The sequence below is a fragment of the Panthera leo genome, chromosome A1 (genome assembly GCF_018350215.1).
Source record: "Panthera leo isolate Ple1 chromosome A1, P.leo_Ple1_pat1.1, whole genome shotgun sequence".
Taxonomy (NCBI): Eukaryota; Metazoa; Chordata; class Mammalia; order Carnivora; family Felidae; genus Panthera; species Panthera leo.
The window spans coordinates 91,110,536-91,137,249 of NC_056679.1; the positions used below are offsets into that span (position 1 = coordinate 91,110,536).

At 46.8% G+C, this 26,714-nt stretch overlaps 1 protein-coding gene across 2 annotated transcripts in view; it reads left to right on the forward strand.

Moving 5' to 3' along the window:
• ADAMTS2 (ADAM metallopeptidase with thrombospondin type 1 motif 2) overlaps window positions 1-26,714 on the forward strand; it is a 241,762-nt gene that overhangs the window by 185,626 nt on the left and 29,422 nt on the right. For both annotated transcript variants that reach the window (XM_042932778.1, XM_042932788.1), the window contains 4 exons: window positions 7,282-7,387; window positions 8,105-8,248; window positions 8,736-8,868; window positions 10,208-10,321. In XM_042932778.1, coding sequence (XP_042788712.1) covers window positions 7,282-7,387; window positions 8,105-8,248; window positions 8,736-8,868; window positions 10,208-10,321 — 497 coding nt within the window. The remainder of the gene's footprint in view (window positions 1-7,281; window positions 7,388-8,104; window positions 8,249-8,735; window positions 8,869-10,207; window positions 10,322-26,714) is intronic.

The following is a 26,714-nucleotide window of genomic DNA, read 5'->3' on the forward strand; positions in this document are numbered from 1 at the left end:
TGGGTTCATGACCTGAGCCGAAGTCGGATGCTTAACCGACTGAGCCACCCAGGCACCCCAATACCCTCCTTTTGAAATGTAATTTGTTTCATTGAGATATAATTGACATATATCATTATATTAGTTTCCAGTATACAACATAATGATGGGATACTTGTATGAATTGTGAAATGATCACCACCATAGTCTAGTTAACATCATCATCACACATTGTTACAATATTTTTTCTTCTGATAAGAGATTTTAAGATATGTTCTTCTAGCAACTTTCAAATATACCATACAGTATTATGAACTATAGTTCATGCTTCACATTAGATCCCCAGAACTTATTTATCTTCTAACCAGAGGTTTGTACCTTTTGACCCCCTTTACTCATTTTTTAAAAAATGAGCTCTAAGTATACTGTGGTGGGGAGGGGGAAATGACACCAGATAACATTCTAGCAAAAAATTTGCATCGGTATTTTTTAAAGTTTATTTATTTTTGAGAGAGAGCATGTGCATGTGAGCAAGAGTGAGGGGCAGAGGGAGAGAGAGAAAGGGAGAGAATCCCAAGAAGCCTCCATGCTGTCAGAGCAAAGCCCAATGCAGGGCTTAATCCCACAACCATGAGATCATGACCTGAGCCGAGATCACGAGTTGGATGCTTAACCAACTGAGCCACCCAGGCCAGGTGCCCTCCTTCGCTCATTTTAACCACCCCCCCCCCTGCCCCTGCCTCTGGCCACTACCAATCTGTTCTCTGTATCTATGAGGTTTTGCTTTTTTTTTCCTTAAGATTCCACATAAAAGTGAAAGAACAGCAAATTTGTGTTTCTCTGACTAACCTATCTCAATGCCCTCCAGGTCCATCCATGTTGTGAATGGCAGAATTTCCCTTTTTATGGCTGAATAATATTCCATTGTATGTATATACCGCATCTTCTTTATCCATTCATCCATTGATGGACTGTTAATGGGGCAGTGAACATGGGGGTGTAGATATCTTCTTGAGTTAGTGTTTGTATTTCCTTCAGATATATACCCAGAAGTAGAATTGCTGGAACATAAGGTAGTTTTATGTTTAAATTCTTTGAGGAATCTACAAAGTGTTTTACATAATGGCTGCACCAATTTACATTCCCACCAACAATGTGTGAAAGCTCCCTTTTCTCCACATCTTCACCAACCTTGTTATCTCTTAGTCTTTTTGATTCAAGCCATTCTAACGGATGAACAGGTGTGGAGTGATACCTTATTGTGTTTTTGACTTGCATTTCCCTAATGATGAGTGATGTTGAGCATCTTTTCATGTACCTGTTGACCATCTGGATGTCTTCTTGGGAAACATGTTTATTCATGTCCTCTGGCCATTTTTTAATTCGATTGTTTGTTTTTGCTATTGAGTTGTTTGTTTTCCTTATATATTTTGAATATTAGCCCCTTATCAGAAAGATGATTTGCAAATATTTTCTCCTATTTTGTAGGTTGCCTTTTTCATTTTGTTGATGGCTTCCTTTGCTGTGCAGAAGCTTTTTTACCTTGATATAGTCTCACATGTTTATTTTTGCTTTTGGCATCAAATCCAGGAAGAAATCATCACCAAGACAGGTGTCAGGAAGCTTACTGCCTATGTTTTCTTCTAGGAGTTTTATGGTTTCAGGCCTTATGTTCAAATCTGTCACACTTTCAGTTGATTTTATATATGCTATAAGATAGTAGTCTGGTTTCATCCTTTTTCATGTGGTTGTCCAGTTTTCCCAACACCATTTATTGAAGAGACTGTCTTTCCTTACTGCATAGTCTTGGCTTTTCTGCTGTAAATTAAATGACCATATATTTGTGTGTTTATTTCTGGGCTTTTATTCTATTCCATTCATCTGTATGTTTGTTTTTATGCCGATACCATACTGTTTTTATTACTATAATTTGTAATATAGTTTGGAATCAGGGAACATGATACCTCTAGCTTTGTTCTTTCCCAAGATTGCTTTGGCTCTTTGGGGTCTTTTGTGGTTCCCATACAAATTTTAGAATTGCTTTTTTGTAGGGGCACCTGGGTAGCTTAGTCAGTTAAGCATCCAACTCTTGATTTTGCCTCAGGTCATGATCCCAGACTTGTGGGATCAAGCCCCATGTTGGGCTCCACACTCAGTGTGGAGCCTGCTTGGGATTCTCTCTCTCTTTCTCCCTCTGCCCCTCTCCCCTACTCATGCTTTCTCTCCTTCTGAAACAAGTCTTTTAAAAGTAGAATTGTTTTTTTCTATTTCTGTGAAAAATGCCATTGGAATTTTGGTAGGGATTGTTTTGAAACTGTAGATAGCTTTTGGGAGCATGGACATTTTAACAATATTAACCCTTCTGATCCATGAACACAGAATATCTTTCCATTTATTTATATCATCTTCGATTTCTTTCATCTATGTCTTACAGTTTTCAGTGTACAGGTATTTTACTTCCTTGGCTAAATTTATCTCTAAGTATTTCATTCTTTTTAATTTAATTGTGAATGGGATAGTTTTCTTAATTTCTCTTTCTGATAGTTCGTCACTAGTGTTTAGAAATGCAACCGATTTTTGGATATTGATTTTGTGTCCTGCAACTCTACTCAATTTGTTCATTAGCTTTGACATTTTTTTGGTGGAGTCTTAAGAGCTTTCTGTGTATAATATCACACCATCTGCAAATAGAGACAGTTTCACTTCTTTCTTCCTATCTGGATGCCTTTTGTTTATTTTTCTTGCCTAACTTCTCTGCTAGTACTTGTAATTCTGTGTTCACTAAAAGTGGTGAGAGTGGCCATCCTTGTCTTGTTCCTGATCTTAGAGGAAAAGATCTCAGTTTTTCACTGGTGAGGATGATGTTAGCTGTGGGCTTGTCATATATGTGTTTTATTAATTTTGAGGTATGTTCCTTCTATGACCTCTGTATTGAGAGTTTTTATCATAAGTGGATCAGTGGAATTCTGTCAAATGCTTTTTATGCATTTACTGAAGTCCATCTACTTAATATACAAATATCATATTTGTGGATGTCTTAAATCTTAAGTAGGTTTTAGATCTAGATATGAAAGGTGAAATAATAAAACCTGTAGAAGATAATAGAGAAAACTATCTCCATATTTCTCAGAGTAAGAGAAGATTTCTTTAAAAAAGATGAAAAGCACTAACTGCAATGGAAAAGATAAATAACGTTAAACATTACCATTAAAAACTTTGGTTCATTAAAGGCCCTGTCAATCCATTGGGGAAAATATTCATAATACATATATCTAACAAAGAACTTATATCTGAAATATATGAGCTCTGACAAATTGATAGTAATAATTAAACAGCCCAGGGTGCCTGGATGGCTCAGTCAGTTAAGCGTCTGACTTTGGCTCAGGTCATGATCTTGTGGTCCATGAGTTCGAGCCCTGCATCAGGCTCTGTGCTGACAGCTCAGAGCCTGGAGCCTGCTTTGGATTCTGTGTCTCCCTCTCTCTCTGCCCTTCCCCAACTCACATTCTGTCTCAAAAATAAACATTAAAAAAATAAAAAATAATAATTAAACAGCCCAATAGAACAATGTGCAAGAGATTTTATCAGGCTTATAAAAAACCTAAATTGATCAGTAAATATAGGAAAAGGTGCTCAACTTAATTAACATTAGGGAAATGAGTTAAAACCACAGTGAGATATCAGGACACACCTAATCGAGTGGTTAAAATTTTAAAAATACTGAAAATGCCAAATCTCGGTGACAATGGGGATGTCATTCTCACTCTCTACTGATAGGAATATAAAATTCATACAAGTACTTTGGGAAACTGTCTGGCAGTGTCTGTGAAAGCCAGACATGTGCCTACAGGATGGCTAGTCTCTACCACATGCAGACACATGTGCAAGATTGTGCAGGAGTGTTCCTAACAGCCTTACTTCTAGTAACTCCTAAACAGGGAGAAACTTAAGTCCATAAGCTGGAGAGTGGATAAAGGAAATGTGATCTATTCATACAGCCGGGAAAAGAACTGCAGCTATTTCTACACACCGTGGATGAATCTCACGCATTGAACAGTGAAAGATGCCAGGCAGAGAAGACTATATACTGATGGTTCCTGCTTATTTCAAGTTTGGAAGCGGGCAAAGCTAATCTGTGGCATTAAAAGTCAGGAGAGGGAGGAGGAGAGAGGGTGTCGTGGTTGGAGGCAGCAAGAAGGGGTTTCTGCTGTGCCGATACAGTTGTATTTCTAAACTGGGGAGGTGGCTACATGGGTGAGATCCCTTTGTGATGGTTCACTTGTTGTATCCTGTGACTTGTGCATTTGTATGGATGCATATCACATTTCAAAAGAAAAAGCTTTAAAAAAACTGCATAAAATACATATTCAGAGGAGTGGGCCCGGTTTACCCCATCCCCATTTTCTACAGATAGTCATTTTCCATTTGTTTCTGGTTGATCATTCTAGTTATCTAGTTTATTTCTACAATATACATGCTCATTGTGTCCACCACTCCCTTCCATGAATTATTATGCTGAACTTCCCTGCATCTTCCTCCACTTTTATTACCTTTAGCTTCTCTCTCTGACCACTTGCCCATATTTGCACAACTAGGGAGACTTCCTGAGTAACCCTGATCAGAGCCCAAATCAGTGTCTGTCAACAAAACATCTCTGTGGCACCACCCTTGCCCCCTTTGCCACACAGATGGGCACCACAGTGGGACTCAGGTGGGAACACAGAATGTGTCTTCAGATCCTACTGAGCACAGAGTAAGTCTCCTACTTGGTGTTGGTGCTTCTTCATTTTGAGGGGCTGCTAGCACCCTGCAAGCTAAGCCAGATGACAAATGGAGAGGTCTGCCAGCCCTTTTGTACAGGGGAGAGCTCTAATGGGGAATGGAATTGTTCCCCAGGGAGAGAAACCAACACAACTTCTATAGTAAGTGACCTCATCCTTTGTTTCAAAATGTGAAAGCACAGCTAAAGATGGACAGACTTTCTTTTTTTCTCTCTTTTTTTTTCATGTTTATTTATGTTTTGAGAGCAAGAGAGATGAGCAGAGGACGGGCAGAGAGAGAGAGGGAGACAGAGAATCCGAAGCAGGCTCCAGCCTCTGAGCTGTCAGCACAGAGCCCAATGAAGGGCTTGAACTCAAAAACCACGAGACCATGACCTGAGACAAAATCAAGAGTCAGATACTTTATCAAACGAGCCACGCTGGTCCCTCTATCTCTCTCTCTCTCTTTTTTTTTTTTAACTTACACCATGAAAAATTTGCACCAAGTTGCAAAACAAAATTGGAGAACTGACTCTAGAGGAAACAGATATCATTTAGAGACTGGAGAAGAACTTTAAAAAAGAAGTTGCTCGCAGAATGTTTGAGAGAATATATCCGTAAACCAAGCGCAGGTTACTAGGAAGAATAGAGAACAACAAAGAGTTTTTATGAAACAAAAGATATGATGGGTGAAAGAGACAAGTCAGAAGCTGAAACAAGAAGTCAAAGGCATCCAGAAAGATTAAAATAGGAGAGTAAAGACAGGCTCAATCCAAGAGGTAAAATATCTATCTAATAAGGTTTTCAGAAAGAACAACAGCAAAATAAAATAAGAGGGAAGGGCATAAAGAAAAACATAAAAGTCACGTTTGCAAATCTTCAGATCGTAAAGAGCCATGTAACATGCCAGATAGTGTGAATGTGAAATACTTGCATAGAGGTACATATGCACATGCAAGCTTTGCATACAACAAAGAGAGGATCTCAAAGTTTGGCTCTGGGACACTGATGCCAGAACAATCAACTCAAAACCTGCAGAGCAAAAAAATACTTTAAGATACAGACTTTCTTGTTTATTACAAGGGAAAAAAGACAGTGGTTTGATTCTGATGCTTTTCCAGACAAGTCTAATGCCAGCAAGGCCTGGGCTACCATGCCTCCTTCCCTTCTCTTCTACTCTTCCCTTTGAACAGTTGCTTTGGGATCTCCCTGTGGGGTCTGCAAGGAGTGAGGCTGGGTCAGGGTTCTGAGGGCCAGAACTCCTTGCTTAGTGGGCCTCCAGGTGGTGTCTTAGCAGAGGCCCCCTTTGGCACACACAGCTCTGTACGCACTTCTTTATCTTGTCCAGGGAGGGGCAAGTGGCTGGCCCCATTCTCTGGTTTTTCTCAGTTGTAGGTACATCTCAGCATCATGCCCCCCCCCCCCCCCACTCCTCTTCTATGGGAATGCTGTCCTCCAGGCTTCCCTGGAGACATCTGAAGAACAACTTCACCCTGTGATCAGACTCTGCTCACCCAGGGGGAATCAGCTGTTCAACAGGCTGGCCACCCACAGTCCTTCTCGCCTCCCTCCCTGCTTGGGATGTTCTAGCTCATTCCTTAATTCTCCCGTTGCTCCCTGTGTGTCTCCGTTTCCCCCGACTGCTTCTTTGGGCCACACAATGTCACTGGGTTGGCAAAACACTGTGTCTTTTCACAGTTACCTGTGAATTCAGTGGTTCTTTCAAAGCCCCTTGAGTGGGGATGGGGTTGGGCTGGCTGAGGGGGGTGGGGATGGGGGTGGGGTCCTTGGGCATCTTATGTCAGAGGGATGTGGCCTGCTGCAGCTCCCCCCCCTCCTTGCTCCTGCTCCCCACCCTCCCCTTTGGGGGCACCTTGTCTGGTTCTGGCCCTTTCCCCACAGACCCCTGGAAGAGAGGAGGCCTTTGACAGGAATGTGGCTCAGAATCTCCTCAGCCAGAGTGCAGGTTCACCAGCTGAGAGCTCTGAGGGCCTTGTCTGCAGCTGAACTACTCCCTCAGCCCTCTCTGCCAGTCCTGGCTGCGTGACAGCAGGGCAGTGTGGCGTCCAGCTCTGCCTGAGCAGCTTCAGGGCCTACCCTCACCACTCCCTGCATGTGCTATGGAAATGGGTGGAGCTGGGGTCTCACAGGACCCAGGGAAGACCTTCCTGAGGGAGTGGGTTCAGAGGGCCAGGGTTCCTGCAGCTTCGGGAGGCGGGGTGGAGGCCATGTATTGCCCAGGGGCCAGAAGGTCACTCCGCAAAGTGGGAAGGTGGGAAGTGGGGTGCAGGAGAACAGCAGGCAGGAAGATGCAGAGGGGACTGGGAGTCCTAGCAGTTGAGACCTGGGACACTCACCCCGGCTGCAGTGTGGACACTGATGGACAGGGCTGCTGCCTGGGGCCACCTGTCTCCTGGGAAGTTGGTTTGGCTTGTTTGCTCTGGGGACAGTGGGGGGGGGGCGGGGGCACTGGGGCCAGGGCCCCCTGATTCAGGCAGGGCTGTGGGCCTGGGAGCTAGAGCCACCCTTTGTCTCCTCCCAGGCTATGCTCCTGTCACCGGGATGTGCCACCCCGTCCGTAGCTGCACTCTGAACCACGAGGATGGCTTCTCCTCGGCGTTCGTGGTGGCCCACGAGACCGGCCATGTGTAAGTGGCTTCGCTGTCCTCACTGCGTGGGGAAGATTGGGGCTCCCCTGTTCTCCTCTGTGCCCTGAGCACTTGAGATGTAATGTCTCCTCTGTATGAAAAGCACTTGGGATGTAATATCCTGACCCCAGCAGTGCACAGGGCAGTTCCCTCAGTAGAATGAACAAATCCAGGGCCACCTTGCTGGGGGCCTTCAAGGCATTATGCCGATCAAGCCCCTGGGCAGGGGCTCCTTACCCCATTTCACACACTAATAACAGGGGCTCTGAGGGAGCCTCGGCCAGAATTAGAGAGCTTGGAGGCAGGGAAGCCACAACCCAACCAGGTGTGCAAGCCCCAGGCGTCCCCTGAATTTGGGGGCCGGGCAAGCTTGATTGTAAACCTCGCAGGGCCGCTGGGTCTGTGCAGGGATGTGCACCCCATCGGTTGAGTGGGTGGAGACTCCGGGCTGCAGACGCCTCCGCCTCCACTGCGTTCTCAAGAAACAGCGCCCCCTGGAGGGCAGGATCCTGAGGGGCAGGCCTCTGCACACTGGCCCCCAAGTGTCCTTGGTTTTAAGAACCGAGCTGGCAGAAAACCCATCTCGGGGCAGACCAGAGAAAACCACGGGGGGAGGGGGGCGGGGAGCCGCTGGGGGAGGTTGGGGCGGCCCCCCCGCTGCCAGGTCAGTGTGGCAAAGGTGTGGCCAAAGTGAGGCTGCTTTTGTCCCCCGCACAGGCTGGGCATGGAGCACGATGGGCAGGGCAACCGCTGTGGTGACGAGGTGCGGCTGGGCAGCATCATGGCGCCGCTGGTGCAGGCAGCCTTCCACCGCTTCCACTGGTCCCGCTGCAGCCAGCAGGAGCTGAGCCGCTACCTGCAGTGAGTACCTCCCCGTGCGTGTCCCGTGGTGACCCCGCAGCCCTGGGTTCAGCTCTAGGAAGGCGCATGCACAGCACCTCCCCCCCCACCCCCCCCACCCCCGCCCCCAACCCAATGTGCCTGGGCACAGCCCCAGGCCTCAGCCCTCCAGCCTGGGGCACAGGGGAGGGAGAGGGAGAGCAGTGCAGGTGTGTGCGTGTGTGTGTGTGTGTGTGTGTGTGTGTGTGTGTGTGTGTGGTGGGGGGAGATCCCATTGTCAGGGTGCCCCGCCTGGCCTGAAAAGTGGGCTTAGCAGCTGCACCTTTAATGGGATGCCTGGGTAGCTTACAGCTACCGAGATGCGGAGGCAGCACAGCTGAGAGCTGGAGTGTGCAGACAAGCCCACCACCATGGCTCCAGGAGGGGCTGCGGCTGCCTCCTGGGCTGGACATCCCCCTCTCCCCACAGCAGTGAAGGCCGCTTGTGGCACCTCTGTGTCTCCTCACAGCTCCTATGACTGCCTGCGGGATGACCCCTTTGCCCACGACTGGCCGGCGCTGCCCCAGCTCCCAGGGCTGCATTACTCCATGAACGAGCAGTGCCGTTTCGACTTCGGCCTGGGCTACATGATGTGCACGGCAGTGAGTGTCAGGGCACCCTGGGGGGTGGGGAGGGGGCACCTCACCCTGACTGGCTAGCTTCTTAGGAGGCAGCTGGTGTTGGGGCGGCTCCAGAGGGCAGGCCGGAGCAGGCCTCCAGGACGGCAGCCTCTCCCTCTGCATCCACGGCCCCTCACCCACTTGGCACCCAGTGCCCACCTGGCAAGTCCGGACATGGTCCTGGTGACCAGGGCTGTGACCAGGGCATCAGAAGGGATGGTGGGGAAATACTGGTGAGGCCTCTGCATTGCCTTCAGAGTTCAGGAGGGCTTCCCAGAAGAAGAAGTGAGGTATAAAGGCTAAGTGGGAGGAGAGAACATTCTGGAAGGCAGGAATCACATGTGCAAAGGCCTAGAGGTGAGGGAACATAGCGTACAGAGAACCCACCAGTTGTTACTAGGATCTAGTGCCAAGACAGAGCCAGCAGTAGGAACCCCAGCCATCAGGATTGACTGTACCTGCTGATCAGGGCCCACCCTGTCGCAAGCAGTATGGCGAAAGCATTAGTGTGTGTTAGCATCTGACCTAATGCTCCTCTCAACTGCATGAAGGAAGTATGCAAAGTATTCCCACTTTACAGATGAGGAAACTGAGGACTTAGATAACATGCCTAAGGCCACAGAGCAAGCAAGTGGTGAACTTGGGTACTGATGCAGGTGGTCTAAGCTCTTGCATGACTGCCTAAAGAACTTGGGGGGATTGATTCTCATGACAACAGGAAGCTCTAGAAATGTTTAAAGAGGAGGATAGCATGGCCATATCTGAGTGTCAGCTGGATCCCTCAGGGTCATCCTAGAGGAAGAGGTATGGGGATAGCCAAACAGAAAGGCCAGAGAAGAGGTGACTGTGAGGTCCACGGAACAAATACCAAGGGCTGAAGCAAGAGAAGGGCAGAGGGGAGAGCTCCAGGAGGGCTTTAGGGGGTGGAGTCCTCAGCAGGGGGATAGTAGGTGCCCCTAGGGCCCTGCAGTAACAGCTCCTCCTAGCCACCAGCCACTCGTACCTGGGCCAGAGGGATGCCCACCAGCCTTCCTGCCAGGTATACTGACTCCCAGCTGTCTGTCCAGACTCCATGGCAGGTGCCGGGGCCAAGGACTGGAGGCTGGGGAGGCCCCTCAGCCACCACAGGGACAGGAAGCAGCTACTGCATGCTGGAGGTTGTCACAACCTCAGAATCATACAGAGCTCAGGGCACCACACATGGGCCACCATGGGCCACCAAATCGTGCCTGACTCCACCCTGTCCAAGAGGACCCTGGGGGACCCTAAGGGACCTGCAGTGGGAGGCAGCCTGGTGAGCTGCCCCTGCTCTCTCTTCTAGTTCCGGACCTTCGACCCCTGCAAACAGCTGTGGTGCAGCCACCCTGACAATCCCTACTTTTGCAAGACCAAGAAGGGCCCCCCCCTGGACGGGACCATGTGTGCACCTGGCAAGGTGAGTGGGAGCAGAGGGCAGGCAGTGTGACATGCCCTGATCTCCAGGGACAGGCCCTGCACCACAGGCGGAGCTGGGTGAGGGGTCTTCTCCAGGCACCCCTGCCTCCTTCCTAATAAATCCTCACATATGACACCAGAGTTTCTGTCCCCTCCACTTCGAACCCACTATTTCTTCTGTCGGAGCAAACCTGGTGTCTCAGAGTTTCTCACTGTGCTCCAAGCACCCCCCAACTCAGGAATCCCTACTCTGAGGAGCAGTTTCAGGGTTCTGGCAGTCTTCTGTCCCCCCATGGACACTGTGGGTGACTGGGTCACTTCACTTTAAGGCCAAAATTGGGGGTTGGTGACACCTGGGTCCCTAGCCCCAGCATCATCAGGCTTAGCTTAGCCTCTCCATCCCTGGGGCCTCTGTGTTTGCCCCCTGGTGGGCACACTTGTTCCCTTGAGGCGGCTCCAGGCTCCATGGCTGGCTGCCCCGGCACCTGCCAGCAGCCTCAGACCCACTTCCCACCCTCCAGCAACTTGACAAAAGATGGGCTTTTCTTACCTTGTCCTTTCTGCCGAAACTCTGGGCTTGGTTCTCACAGGCTCAGATGAAATCACATGCTCACTCTTCAGCAAATCACTTGCTGAGGGCTGGCTCATGCAGGGGAGCCAAAGCGTGGGTGACAGACCACTGATGACAGACCATGTGGGCTCAGCCCACAGAAACCCTGCAGACCTGGTGGTTGGGGATGGGGAGTGGGGAGTGCCGACAGCACCTGTGCCCCAACATCAGGCCTAAAAAGGCCCCCAAATCGTCCAGGCCTGAGGTCCCTCCATGAAGGCCTTAAATTCTGGCTACTTTTAGTTCCTGGTAGAACTTCTTCAAGACACAGATTTCTAAGCCCACTCTTAAAAATTTTGGTTTAGGGTAAGGATCAGGAATTACTTTTGTTTTTGTTTTGTTTTGTTTTGTCTTATTTTTAAATTATTTTTTAATTTTTAATTGTAATAAATTTAGTAATTTAATTTTTTAATATTTGCCCTTTTAACCATCTTCTACAATTCCATGGCCTTTTAGTACATTCACAGTGTTGTGCACCTGTCACCATTATGTAGTTCTCGAACTTCTTCATCACCCCAAAGGGAGACCCCATTAAGCAGTGACTCCCCTATTAAGCTGTCTCCAGCCCCTGGCAACCACTAATCTGCCTCTGTCTCTAAGGATTTTCCCATTCTCAAATTCCACATGAATAGAATCACACAATATGTGGCCTTTTGTGTCTGGCTTCTCTTGTTGAATGTTATTAAGGTTCATTTGTATTGTAGCATGTGTCAGTGTTTTATTCCTTTTTATGACTGAATAATATTCTACCTCATGCTTAGACCACAATTCGTTTATCTGTTCATACATTGATGGACATTTTGATTGTTCCCACCTTTTGGTATTTGTGAATAGCGCTGCTATAAACACCTGTGTACAATTTTTTGCTTGAAGCTCTGGTAATTGTTGTGGTTTTTTGTTTTTTGTGTTTTGTTTTGTTTAATCAAAATTTATTTATTTATTTTCAGGAAGAGAATTTAGTGATTCATCACTTACAAATAACACCTAGTGCTCATCCCAACCAGTATCTTCCTTAGAGGCCATTACCCCTTTAGCCCTTCCCCCCACCCAACACCCTGCCAGCAACCCTCAATTTGTTTTCTCTATTTAGAAGTCTCTTATGGTTTGTCACCCTCTCTGTTTTTATCTTATTTTTGCTTTCTTTCCCTTATGTTCATCTGTTTTGTATCTTAAATTCCACAGATGAGTAAAGTCATATGATATTTGTCTTTCTCTAACTGACTTATTCTGCTTAGCTAATACACTCCAGTTCCATCCATGTTGTTGCAAATGGCAAGACTTCATTCTTTTTCATTACCGAGGAATATTCCATTAAATATATATACCACATCTTCTTTATCCATTCATCAGTCATTGGGCATTTGGGCTCTTTCCATACTTTGGCTATTGTTGATAGTGCTGCTATAAACATTGGGGTGCATGTGCCCCTTTGAATCAGCATTTTTCTATCCTTTGGATAAATACCTAGTAGTGCAATTACTGGGTTGTAGGGTAGTTCTAGTTTTAATTTTTTGAGGAACGTCCACACTGTTTTCCCAACCCCATTTGCTCAAGAGACTCTCTTTTTCCCATTGGATATTCTTTCCTGCTTTGTCAAAGGTTAGTTGGCCATACGTTTGTGGGTCCATTTCTGGGTTCTCTATTCTGTTCCATTGAGCTAAGTGTTTTTGTGCCAGTACCATACTGTCTTAATGATTACAGCTTTGTAATACAGCTTGAAGTCTGGAATTGTGATACTCCAACTTTAGTGTTCTTTTTCAGGATTGCTTTGGCTATTCAGGGTCTTTTCTGGTGCCATACAAATTTTAGGATTGTTTGTTCTAGCTCTGTGAAGAATGCTGGTGTTATGTTAGGGTGGGAACTGGTGATTTTTAAGAGTGCGCCCAGGTGATTTGGCAATGCCCCCAGACTTCACGAGCTGTTAGAAGTTTGAGGTGGGTTGTTGTTAGTAATATGCCAGGGATCTCGTAAAGCCAGAACTGACCACATAGCCCTCCTTCCGCACAGGAGCTCAGTGGAGGGAACACGGGCCCAGGAGCATTTGCCACATCCCTTATGACCAGCTTTGTAAACACTGAGCTGGGGGCTGAGACTAGCTAGCATGGCTTCCTGCCCCATCCGTGTCCTTACTTTCGACCCGTCCACCCTGCACAGAGAGAAGGTGGATGCGGTGGGAGGCAGCCCTGCACAAGCTTTTACCCCACAGGACCCCCAGCCGCTGGGAGGAACATGGGCCAGAGAATGCCTGCACTTCCAGCCAGTCGGCCCCCCTTTTCTTGTGAGGAGGGTGAGGGGAGGTGGTGTCTGGTAAGGAAGGTGCCCAGATGTGGCCAAAGTGCTCCTCCTCACAGAAACCACTGACCTGGCCACTGCCCTTCCTTCATTTTAGGTGGTGGGACCCAGGTTCGTTTAGCCCAGTAAATAAAATTACATTCTGTTTGTTAAATAACAGAGCAATGCTGAAGGCATCCGGGGCAGAGCTGGGGCTGGGGTCAGCCCACCCTGGTTCACAAGAGCACAGGGGAAAACTGACCCACATCAGGGATTCTTGGTGTGTGCGGAGGGGGTGGGTACAGGGACACAGGAAGAGGCAGGCGCACATCCTGGGACCTATCACACTCCTCTGCCTGTGTGTGTTTGTATGTTGCAGTCTTACTCGTTATTGCGTGTAATTTTTTATTTGGGAGGCAGCCCTCCCTTACCTTCCCCTTTCCTGCAAAATAGGGGAGTGAGGAGGGCACAGGCAGAAGTCTGGCCTCATTGGAGAAATAGCAGGACATCTCAGGGATGGGGAGTCATGGCTGTGAAGAGTTCAGCTGTCCCATTCCCTCTGGCCCCAGCACCACCACCCCCCCCCCCTCCTGCAGGGAGTGACAGAGCTTAGGCTCAGGACACAGTGTGGCCTCCTAGGATCCTCATTGTCCACATTCTCCAGCAGCTCATCCCAAGCACGTTGTCCCCTCTTGGCCTCCACAGCCAGATTATGTCCCTGCTTGCTCAGTGTTGTGTATCCACCATTTCCCAGGGACAGAACAATCCGTACCTACATTCCACACACAGGGATGACCTAGAGAGAGCAAAAAAATGAACCACCCGCCCTCCACCCTCTAGGTTCACGGTGAGCCTGCCCTGGGTCAGAATCTGTGAGGACCGGGTAGGCAGGGGATGTCAACAGCACCCTTGGGGTTCGGGGCCCCGTGCCTCAGAGAGATGAAGCAGAGACGATCAAGGTGGGGAGGAGCAAGGGCCAGTGGTATATGGCTCTCCCATGGAATCAAGTGGTGGGTTTGGCTGAGAGGGGAGAGGGGAGCGTGTTGCCCTCTGACAGAGAAGTGGGCAGTGGGCCTGAGCATCAGTCTGCTTGGTCAGATTCATTCATTCATTCGTTCCTTCACATTCACTGCATGTGTCTTGCGCCTCCACCTCCTTCAGACCTTACTGTCTGTGGCGGTCAGCCATGAACATGAAGAGGCAGTGAGGACGGGCCTGGGGAGTGGCCAGTTGGGGAACCCAGAGAGACTTCCCAGTCAGTGACCCCCACTGACGCCCGAAAAGTGAGAGGAGCAGTCCAGGTGGGAGACAGTGCAGGGCGGGAGCCTGGTGAGGAAGGCCAGGGAGGGCAGATGAAACAGGGAGGACTTGTGTTTCATAGTACAGTGTATTTACATAAAATTTGACATGGAGGAAGGCCAAGAGATCAGAGAAACAGTTTGTCATAGATCCCGAAGGAAGGGTTCCAGGGGGCCATGCTCCGAAGTACCAGGGTGGGTCAGGTTAGGAGGCAAAGCATGGGAGCAGCTGTGGTTTCTGTAGAAAGGAACAGGTGAGGCAGGGTAAGCAGGCTTGGGATTGGTCAGTGTGAATAATTTCAGTGGGCAGGAGGGACTGATACCTCTGGTATCATCCAGTACCTTTCCCGGGGTGATTCGAACAGGAGAAGGTGACCTTGAATGTGAGAGTCTGATAGAGGAAGTGTTTGGGTCATCAGCTCTGGATTATTGGTTGGTTTGCATTTAAAAATCCCACTACTGGGTGAGTTGTTTACTATCCTTAGAAACTGGCTAATCCTGGAAGGGGCAGTCCCTTTAGGGTCAGCAGGCATCCAGATGTCAAAGCATCAGAATCCAGGAAACAAAAAACTTGGTGATTACCCATGGCTCCCCAGGAGGCTACAGTGACAGCCTGTCCCTGTCGTGCCCTGTTCAGGGTGCTGGCAACGTTGCTCAAATCTGCTGCCAGACAGGCACGCCCTGGAGCAGAGACAGGCCAAGCACAGAGGGTCCTTTCAGGTGCCCTCTGCCCCACAGGCCAGGCTGGTGGGCTCACCTTGCCCTCCCTGATTGAGCCAGGGTTGGAGCAGAGGGGGGTCAAAGATGGCTCCCACCTCAGCATGTTGGCAGGAAAGAGTCCTCCAAGTGCTCTCACATTGACACACAGCATCTTGGGGAAGCAACACCCACTCTCCGTTTTCATGAATTTAGTTTCAGAGACACGGGCCTGGTGTAAGGGCCCCATGATGCCCCTGTGTCATGCCTCATGTTTCCCTTGCACAGCTGAGAAGGGGCAAGCAGGCATAGTGACAGGGGCAGCCCAGGATCTGGACCCAAAAGTTCAAGCCCTGGGTCTCCTTCCTCACCATGTGACCTCGGGCATCCTTTCTCTTCTCAGGCAAGTCACCTAAGTGTCCAGCTCACTTATCCTCACAGGCTCCTGGCATGTGGTACCCACCTGGCACATGCTGGCAGGTAGAGGAAGGCTGAGGACCGCAGTGGTTCAGAAATGCTAACTGTGCACTTCCCTGAAACAGGCAGTCTACCTTTCAGGCTTTCAGAGCAACCCAGCAGAATTCCTGGCCCCTGCCTGGATGCATCAGTGTTCTCTACGGTATTATCCTGTGAAGCAGCTCCCTTGGATTTGTCACAGGCTCAGGATTCACTCAGGACAGGTGGCTTTGTGCTTTTAAATGTTTCAGCCTCTCTATTGTATGAAATATTTGTAGGCATTTAAACATATGTTTATAAAGCATTTTTAATAACCTTAAACATGTTTTTTAAAATAATAGCACTGAGGCATCGGAGTATGAAATTGTTCACGTGGGGCGATGTCAAATGCTCATAGTCATTCAGGAGGAAATAAAACAAAATATCGGAAGGATGTCTTCTGAGTGGTGGAATTAAGGGTAGTTTTCCTTTCTTTCTGCCTTGCTTCGTGTTCTCTACAATGCATGTGTATTGCCTCTGTGCATTTGGACCCAAATTTTTGGGAGAGGTGGCCCATCACAATGTGGGATGTTCTGAGTTGTCCTGAGCCCAGCTTCCTATTTCCAGACTTGGCACCAATTTGTCCCATAGGGACAAGGGTACCACTGTCTGGCCTCCTCCATCCTCCTGGTCCTTGGTGCCCTCGACCAGCAGTGACTTGGAAGTTAGACCCCAGTCACAGCCTTCAGAGATGCCAAGAGCCCTCACTCCCTCTGTGTCTGAGTCAGCTCAGGGTGCTGTAACAAAAATGCCATAGACTGGGGGATTCAACAGCCAACATTTGTCTCTCCCAGTTCTGGAGGCTGGAAGTCTGAGATCAGGATGCCAGACGGGTCAGGTTCTGGCGACAGCTGCAGAATGCCATCTGCCCTTGCTGTGTCCTCACGTTTCAGAGACAGAAATAGTCTTTCTAGTGTCTTATTATAAATGTGCCAATCTCATAAGGGGCTTCACCCTCATGACCACCAGGTCATGTGATGGGTCTAATACCATCACATTGGTGCTTAGGCTTGAACATAAGAATTTGGGGAGGATGCAAACATTCATTCCACAGCATCTTCTTACCTGGGCCGTCTTCCCTGCCTGCCAGCCCCACCTTGCACCACCAGCTGGGGGGCCACCAGCCAGTGTTTCTGTGGGTTCTTTCCTTCTCTTCCATGACTGAGTGAGGGTAACTTTGGGGTAAGATATGAGGTAACTGTGGTCTGGAAGGTCATGACCAGCATCATTGGTGGCCTGCAGACACATCTGCCTGACCCCAGGCTTGCCAGCTGTGCACCAGCCTTATGATGGTGGAGCCTTTGACTGCTTGCCCAGAGCCTGGGAAGGAGAATCTGGAGAGTGGAAGACTCTGTCTCACCTCACAAGGGCTCACACTGGTATGAAGGCAGGTCTGGGAGTCCCTTGGTAGGTTAGGAAGGGTGAGAAGCCTATGGAAGGAAGGAAGGAAGGAAGGAAGGAAGGAAGGAAGGAGAGGGAGAGAGGGAGGGAGAAAGGAAGGAAGGGAAAGAAGAAGGAAGGAAGGAAGGAGAGGGAGAGAGGGAGGGAGGAAGGAAGGAAGGGAAAGAAGAAGGAAGGAAGGAGGAAGGAAGGGAGGAAGGAAGGAAGGAAGGAAGGAAAAGAAGAAGGAAGGAAGGAAGGAAGGAAGGAGAGGGAGAGAGGAAGGGAGGAAGGAAGGAAAGGAAAGAAGAAGGGAGGGAGGGAGGAAGGAAGGAAGGAAGGAAGGAAGGAAGGAAGAGAAAAAGGAAGTAAGGGAGGGAGGAAGGAAGGGAGGGAGGAAGGAAGGAAGGGAAAAAGGAAGGAAGGAAGGGAGAGAAGAAGGGAGGGAGGAAGGAAGGGAGAGAAGAAGGAAGGAAGGGAGAGAAGAAGGGAGGGAGGGAGGAAGGAAGGAAGGGAGGAAGGAAGGGAGAGAAGAAGGAAGGAAGGGAGAGAAAAAGGGAGGAAGGAAGGGAGAGAAGAAGGAAGGAAGGAAGAGAGGGAGAGAGGGAGGGAGGAAGGAAGGAAGGGAAAGAAGAAGGAAGGAAGGAAGGAGGAAGGAAGGGAGAGAGGGAGGAAGGAAGGAAGGGAAAGAAGAAGGAAGGAAGGAAGGAGGAAGGAAGGGAGGGAGGAAGGAAGGAAGGAAGAGAAAAAGGAAGTAAGGGAGGAAGGAAGGGAGGGAGGGAGGAAGGAAGGAAGGGAAAAAGGAAGGAAGGAAGGGAGAGAAGAAGGGAGGGAGGAAGGAAGGGAGAGAAGAAGGAAGGAAGGGAGAGAAGAAGGGAGGGAGGGAGGAAGGAAGGAAGGGAGGAAGGAAGGGAGAGAAGAAGGAAGGAAGGAAGGAAGGGAGAGAAGAAGGGAGGAAGGAAGGGAGAGAAGAAGGAAGGAAGGAAGGGAAGGAAGGAAGGGAGGGAGGGAGGAAGAAAGGAAGGAAGGGAAAGAGGAAGGAAGGGAGGGAGGAAGGAAGGAAGGGAAAAAGAAAGGAAGGAAGGGAGGAAGGGAGAGAAGGAAGGAAGGGAGGGAGGAAGGAAGGAAGGAAGGGAGGAAGGAAGGAAGGAAGGAAGGAAGGAAGGAAGGAAGGAAGAGCTGAGGCAGGCTCCCAAGCAGAGATGTGCACAGGGGTAGGGGAGGCAGGCATGGGTTTGTCTGAGAGCGGAGAATCAGGAGGGAAGCGTGGCAGTGACGTGGGTACAGAGTTGGCAGCATGGCTCCCTAGGAACGGACTCTGAGACAGAGATCCAATTGTGGGCATCTTCCTGGGGAACGCCTGCAGGATCACCGTCTGTGGGAAGAGTGAGGCATCAAATAGCAATATAGCCACGTTATGGGTCTCAGCAGACCCCACCCAAAGCTCTGGGCTGAACTTTCAGACCTGTGCCCAACTTTGACCAGTGGTTGGCTGTGGCTATTCCCAGGAAAGAGGCATGACTCTGGGCTAGGCAGCGCTCTTTGGCTGAGGGCATTTCCTGGAGAAGGACTCAACTGTGAGCACAGACAACCAACACACTTCATGGCTGGGGGAGCGAGAGCCTCAGTCCTGAAGGGGGATGTCTTTTTGGCATCTGCTGCCCTGGGTGTGGGGGAAGGAAGTGGAGTGTTAGGCTTCCTGAGCAGCAGCATTTGCAAAGGCTGCGAGGGAAGCAAGTGTGGTCTGTCCAGAGACCAGTCAGTGTCTGGGTGCCTGGCATGGTGGTGGGCAATGAGGCAGGAGGGGCGAGTAGGAGCCGGTCATGCAGGGCCAGGCTAGGCTAAAGAGCTAGTCTGAATCCTGCAGCAGCAGGAGCCTGCAGAAGGTTTTGAGAGAAGAACAGAGGTGAATCCACCATGAATCTTAGGATGCGTGTGCTCCAGCACCTCATACTTCCATTGGGCCCCTTACGATGTCATGTGTTCACATGGTCATGTGTTTTCGTAAAGTTTGCAGAAGTAATTTAACTGTAATCAATTAAGATCACTTCTCTTTTCACATCCCCTTCCCCTCCGATATACTTCTTGCACCGGCAGTAGAGTGGCAATGCGTGCTCTGTGGCTTCGACTAAGGAGATATTGCATTTGAAGTCTGTTTACTGGCTTGTGTATGTGGTCTCAGTATCTTTCGTGTCCAGTTAAGTTACTGACTGTAGCTGTCCAGGGGCAGGAATAACGTCTAGAGACACTCTGGCCACCACCACGTCATTTCACTGTGGAATCTGCGTGGTACATGGCTCATGGCCCTCAGATCATTGCAGAAAAAGTGGCTCAGCTATACCTGAGGGCACAACGGCTTCCGTATTGGCAATAGTTTATGTTTGCTTCTGAGGTTTATCTTGCAGACGGGCTCCTTTAAACACAGATCCAACTTGGGTGTTTCTTTAAAAAGGCTAAGTGTAACCAGATGGTCTGCTTGTTAAAAAGCTGTCCACGCCTCACAGCATATGGATTTCAAAATATAAGAGGTGCTAAAATAAATTTTCAGAGACCAGGAGAGAAAGCTGAGTGCAAATGGGATGCAGAAAGTTTATTCAAAACGTTGATGAAGCTTCAATACACCAGTTGAACTGCAACTTTGAAAGTTGTTTTGGAACTCTTCGGTAAAAAAATAAAGGAGAAATTACAGACTTCTGATTTGGACTGATGCATAAAGGTACCATCTTTTGTCATTTTCAAGTTTATGTATTAAATAAAATTCAGATAAAAATTAATAGAAGGCAAGAGGAGGAAAAAGAGTAAAGAAATCAGGAGAAGTAATGCCGACTTTGAAAATTTAACTGTAGGGGAACCTGGGTGGCTCAGTCGGTTGAGCGTCCGACTTCAGCTCTGGTCATGATCTCATGGCTCGTGGGTTCGAGCCCCACATTGGGCTCTGTGCTGACAGTGTAGAGCCTGGAGCCTGCTTCCGATTCTGTGTCTCCCTCTCTCTCTGTCCCGTTCACACTGTCGCTTTCTCTCAAAAATAAATAAATGTTAAAAAAAAATTTTTTTTAACACAAAAATCTAATTGTAACGAGAAAAGGTTTCAGATCAAACCCAAAGCAGCCATTCATTAGGAGGAAGAGATAAATATCAAAGGGAAGGAACAGACAGGCTCTTGAAATGTTTGACATTAACTGGATTCAGTTAATGAAGAGGGGTGAATTTGATGAGCACATTGGAAAAGCATTTAAACTTCTTTCTGACTTGACATGAAATGTTGACAACATCAAAGACAACATGAAGCTCAGAATATTACCCCTGCAATAAGTAAGAATGTCAACAGGAACTGTTACTGAGTGTTCCCAATTCAGAGAGCGTTTAAAATCAGGCTCTGAGAGAGAAAACTTGAAATGCCCTGAAATCCATATCAGAAAACAAACTGGATAGCAGTGTCTCCAGATTTGATCATCTCAGTGTTCCCATTACACCACCAATAGTTTATCTAAATTATCAATAATTTAAAAATGAAGGGGAGCTGGGTAGCTCAGTCAGGTAAGTGTCAGGACTCTTGATTTCTGCTCAGGTCACGGCCTCACGGTTCATGACATCGAGCCCCACCTGGGGCTCAGCACTGACAGCACAGAGCCAGTTTGAGATTCTCTCTGTCCCTTTCTCTCTGCCCCTCCCCACCTCAAAATAAATAAATAAACTTTAAAAAAAAATAAAGAAAATATTTCCCTCAACCTGCTCAAACCAGGATTAGCAAGCTGTCACACACAGACCCATGCTTCTTACCACCTGGTTTCCTCCCCTCCCCCACCAACAGCTTCATTAAGATGTGATTCACATTTAAAATCACCAGTTCATGGTTTTCTGTGTATTCACAGAGTTGTGCAACTATCACCACGATAAAATTTTAGAATATTGTTGTCACTCCCCAAAGAAGCCGCGTACTAGTTAGCAGTCTCTCTGGTTCAATCCTCTCCACTCAGCCTCCACCACAGTCCTGAGCAATCACTAATCTACTTTCTGTCTCTGTAGATTTGCCTCTTCGGGACATTTCTTATAAATGGACTCATATAATATGTGTCCTTTGTTCCTGGCTTTCTTTAATAGTATAGCATTCCTAAGACTCATCCGCGTTGTAGCGTCTATCTGTGTTGTAGTGTGTGTCCGTACTTTATTCCTTTTAGTGGCTAATAATCCATTGTGGAGATAACACTGTGTTTTATTTATCCATTTATCATTCGATGGGCATCTGAATTGTTTCTGCTTTTCAGCTTTTATGAGAAATGCTGCTATGAACGTTCCTGTATGAGTTATGGGTAGATACGTCGCTTTTCTTGGATACGTACCTGGGAGTGGAATTGTTGAATCTTACCGCAGCTCTCTGTCTCACGTTTTGCAAAACTGCCAGACCAGTTCCCAAAGCAGCTACACTTTTTTTACATTTGAGCTAGCATTGTCGTGAGGGTTCTGATTTCTCCACATCCTCCCTGGAACTTGTTGTACTCTGTGTTTTTCTTGGATGTGGATGTGAAGTGTTACTTTGCTGTGGTTTTTTGTTTTGTTTTGTTTTTTAGAGAGTAAGAGAGCATGTGCATGCTTGCATGAGTGGGGAAGGGGCAGAGGGAGAGACAGAGCGAGAGAGAGGGAATCCCAAGCAGGCTCCACACTCAGCACAGAGCCTGATGCAGGGCTCCAACCCACAAACCATGAGATCATGACCTAAGCCGAAATCAAGAGTCAGACACTTAACGGACTGAGCCACCCAGGCGCCCCCTCACTGTGGTTTTGATTTCCCTAGTAATGTTGAGCATCTTTTCACCATGTGCTTAGTGGCTGTTCATATATATATATACACACACACAAACATACACACACATATATGTGTGTGTTTCTTTTGGGGGGATAGATGTCTGTTCATTTCCTCTGAATATTTTCTAATTGAGTTATTCATCTTTCTATTATTGAGTTATAGGAGTTCTTTATATATTCTGGATACAAGTCCCATATTGAGGTTATCAGATGGATCATTTGCAAGCATTTTCTCCCATTTTATGGGTTGTCTTTTCAATTTCATGACAGTATCATTTGATGCACAAAAGGTTTCAATATTGGTGAGGTCCAATGTATCGGTTTTTTTTTTCTTTTGTTGCCTGTGCTTCTAGCGTTGTATCTAAGAAATCATTGCCGTTAGGTCAAGAAGATGTATTTCTGTGTTGTATTCGGAGTATAGTCCTCACATTTAGGTTTATGATCCATTTTCAGCTGATTTTTTTGTGTGAGGTGTGAGATAGGGATCCAATTTCATCCTTCTCTGAGTGTGGATTTCCAGTCATCTCAGCACCATTATCAAAGAGACTTTTCTCTTTCCATTGAATCATCTTGTCATCCTTGTTGAAAACCAACTGACCACATGTAAGGGCTCATTTCTGGAATATGCATTCTGTTGCATCAATAGATTTGTCTTTCCTTGTGGGAGGGGCACATGGTCTTGATTACTGTAGTTTTGTATTAAGCTTTGAAGTAGGGAAGCATGAGTCATCCTACTTTGTTCTTTTTCTTTTGTTTTTCCTAAAGATTTATTTATTTTTGAGAGAGAAGAGTACAAGTGGGGAAGGGATAGAGGGTGGCAGGTACAGAAGATCTGAAGCAGGCTCCACACTGATAGCAGTGAACCCGATGCGGGGCTCAAACTCATGAGCCGTGAGATCATGACCTGAGCCAAGTCTGATGCTCAACTGACTGAGCCATCCAGTTGCCCCTACTTTGTTCTTTTTCAAGATTGTTCTGGCTGTTCCCAGTCCTTTGAGCTGTCAGAATGGCTAGAACCAAAAAAAATAAAGAAATAACAAGTGTTGGTGAGGATGTCCATGTCAATTTTAGGAGCAGTTTCTCAATTTCTGCAAAACTCCAGTAGGGATTTTGATAGGATTACATTGAATCTAGAGTGTCGACATACTAACAGCCTGACCCATAAAATGGGATGTCTTTCTTTTTATTTGGATCTTTATTTCAACAGTGTTTTGTAGTTTTCAGTGTACATATTTTGCACTTCTTTGACTCCATTTATTACTAAGGTTTTTTTTTTTCTTTTTGGTGCTATTGTAGATAGATTTTCAGTTTCACATTCAGTTTATTCATAGAATAAAATTCACGGAAATAACAATTGATTTTTCTTTATGGATCTTGTGCCCTGCCATCTGACTGAATTTCTTTATTGGATCTAATAGTTTTTTAACAGATTCTTTAGGAGTTTATATAAGATCATGTCATCTGCAAGTAGAGATAGTTTTACTTCTTCTGTTCCAGTCTGGATGTCTTTTGTTTCTTTTTCTTGGCCACTTGTCCTGGCAAGAACTTCCAGTACAATGTTGATTAGAAGTCTTTTTTTTATTTTATTTTTTATAATTTACATCAAAATTAGCTAGCATATAGTGCAACAATGATTTTAGGAGTAGATTCCTTAGTGCCCCTTACCCATTTAGCCCATCTCCCCTCCCACAACCCCTCCAGTAACCCTCTTTTGTTCTCCATATCTAAGAGTCTCTTATGTTTTGTTCCCCTCCCTGTTTTCACATTATTTTTGCTTCCCTTCCCTTATGTTCATCTGTTTGGTCTCTTAAAGTCCTCATGTGAGTGAAGTCGTATATTTGTATTTCCCTGACTGACTAATTTCACTTAGCACGATACCCTCCAGTTCCATCCACATAGTTGCGAAAGGCAAGATTTCATTCTTTTTGATTGCCAAGTAATACTCCATTGTATGTATGTGTGTGTATATATATATATATATATATATATATGTGTGTATATATATATATATATATATATATATATATACCACATCTTCTTTATCCATTCATCCATTGATGGACATTTGGGCTCTTTCCATGCTTTGGCTATTGTTGATAGTGCTGCTATAAACATTGGGGTGCATGTGTCCCTTCGAAACACCATACCTGTATCCCTTGGATAAATACCTAGTAGTGCAATTGCTGGGTCGTAGGGTAGTTCTGTTTTCAGTTTTAATGAGGAACCTCCATACTGGTTTCCAGAGTGGCTGCACCAGCTTGCATTCCCATACCTACATCTCTCCTACCAACCAACGTGCCAGTGGTAAATTCCCGTAGAAGTCTTGTTCCTGATCACAGGGAAAGCATTCATCCCTTCATGATTAAGCATGATGTTAGCTGTGTGTATTTCCTCGATGTCCTTTAGCAGATTGAGGAAATTCTCTTCTGCTCCTTGTCCTGTGTGTGTGTGTGTGTATGTGTGTGTGTGTTTTCAGGAAAGGATGTTGGATATTGCCAGATTTCTTTTTTTGAGTCTTGCAGCAATCATACAGTTTGTTCTTTATTCTGTTAATATGGTTTATTACATTGATTGATTTTCAGATGTTAAACCTGCGTTCCTGGGTAAACGTCACTTGGTCATGGTGTATAATCTTTTAATATGATGTTAGATTTGGTTTGCTAGGGTTTTGTTGAGGATTTTTCCATCTGTTTTCATAAGAGATAAAGGTCTTTGTCTGATTTTGGTATCAGACTAATGCTAGTCTCAGAGAATGAGTAGGGAAATTTCTTCCTTTTCTATATTTTGGAAGAATTTTTAAAGGATTGGTATTAATTTTTCTTTAAATGTTTGGTAGAATTTACCAGAGAAACCATCTGGGATTGGGCTATAATTTGTGAGAAGTTTTAAATCACTAATTTAACCTCTTTGCTTGTTATTCATCTGTTCTGATTTTCTATATCTTATTAAGTTGGTTTTGGTAGTCTGTGTTTCTTCTAGAAACTTCTAGAACTTAAATTATTCTTTGGTGCCATTTGCTTTCAGCCTGAATAACTTCCTTTAGTATTTTCTTACGAGGAATGCTGCTAGCAATGAAATCTCCTTGTTGCTGTTTGTGTGGGAATATCTTTTTCACCTTTATTGTTGAGAGCTAATTTTACTGGTCATCCTTGACTAACACCACTGCCTCTGGCCTTCATTATTTTGTTTTTAATATTTTTAAATTTTTTAATGTTTATTTATTTATGAGAGAGACACAGGTGAGTGGGGGAGGGGCAGAGAGAGAGGGAAACACAGAAACTGAAGCAGGCTCCAGGCTCCAAGCGGTCAGCACAGAGCCCACATGGGGCTTGAACTCACAAACTGAGAGATCATGACCTGAGCTGAAGTGGGACGCTCAACCAACTGAGCCACCCAGGCGCCTCTAGTAGACATTCTTGAATAAACATTTCTCTATTTGTTGTATCGACTTTAGAACAATCTCCAGATACTTTGAGTGGTTGTTAAAAAACAAAAAAGGATTTTCACCAGTTACGTGGTTATCTTACTGAGGAGAGAGTTCACCCGGCTCCTCACAGGTCCACTGTAGATGTTTCTGTTTGCTGCCTGTTTTTGTAAACAGAGTTTTATCGGAACACAGTCCATTCACTTATCTGCTGTCGGTAGCCGTGTTCATGACCCAGTGGCAGAGCTGAGTAGTTGCAACTGAGATCATGCAGCCAAAGTAGCTACTGGCCCTCAAGGAAAAAGTGTGCTGAGGCATGGCTGCGTTATCTTTCTATTCTCAATACGGAAAACAGTTCCGCTACAAAATGACATCTTGAAACTGGACGACAACCGGGGTGCCCGGGGTCTGTTCGGCTCCTGTTCGCGAACCTGCGGTCCAGGTGTCCTGTGAAGAGGGAATGGACGAGTGTGCCGTCAGAATTTCAGGAAAAGGAGGCGCCTGGGTGTGGGTTAAGTGTCCGCCTCTTGGTTTTAGCTCAGTTCGTGATCTCATGGTTTCCTGAGTTCGAGCCCCGCATGGGGCTCTGTCATGGGGCTCTGTGCTGGCAACGAGGAGCCTGCTTAGGATTCTCTCCCTCCCTTGCTCTTTGCCCCTCCCCCACTCACACTGTTTCCGTCTCTCTCAAAAAAAAATACTAAAAAGAATTGCAGGAAAAGTTATGAAAAGTTGTGACAGTCAGTGAATCTGAAAAAAAATCATTGTTCTCTGCTTCCGGTTGTTTGTGGTACTGGACCCTTTTAAATTTTTAACTTTTTGTGATGGCTTTTCTTATCCTAAGTCAGTATTCCATTTCCTATCTGATTTAGTATTTTAAATTTTGTAATTTTTTTTCCCTGAAATGGCCCTGAATTACATAAGCGTCTTCCCCGTGGCAGGCTGGGGAGTGGTGTGACCAGATTCATGCTGTGGATTTGTGTTCTCTGAGCTCAAGTGTTCTATTCACTGTATTCCTGAATTTTTAGCATGTCAGCTTGTCAACTGACCTTCATTTCCATTATATGTCCTTGAAGTTGCCTTTTGTACGTAAACAAGTAGATCCTGTATGTCTCTGGAGTCACTGGCTTGACCTGCCAGTTGCATCTTTATGAAAGGGCCTGGTGTGGGCTTCACCTGGGGACATGGTATGGGGCAGGCTCTGGCGGAGGGGACAGCAGGCTGGACAGGATGTTGAGGATGGCTGGGAGACCAAGGCGGTGGTCAGCGGGGAGGAGGGTGTCTTTCACCTCGCTGCACCTCCTGATGGGGTTCTGACTTTCTAGGGCGAGTAGGGTCTGCTCTCTCTCAGAACCTCTAGAGCCAAACCAATCTCAAAGGAACTGCAGGTAGAAAGGTATGGGGTGTCTGAGTGGCCCTG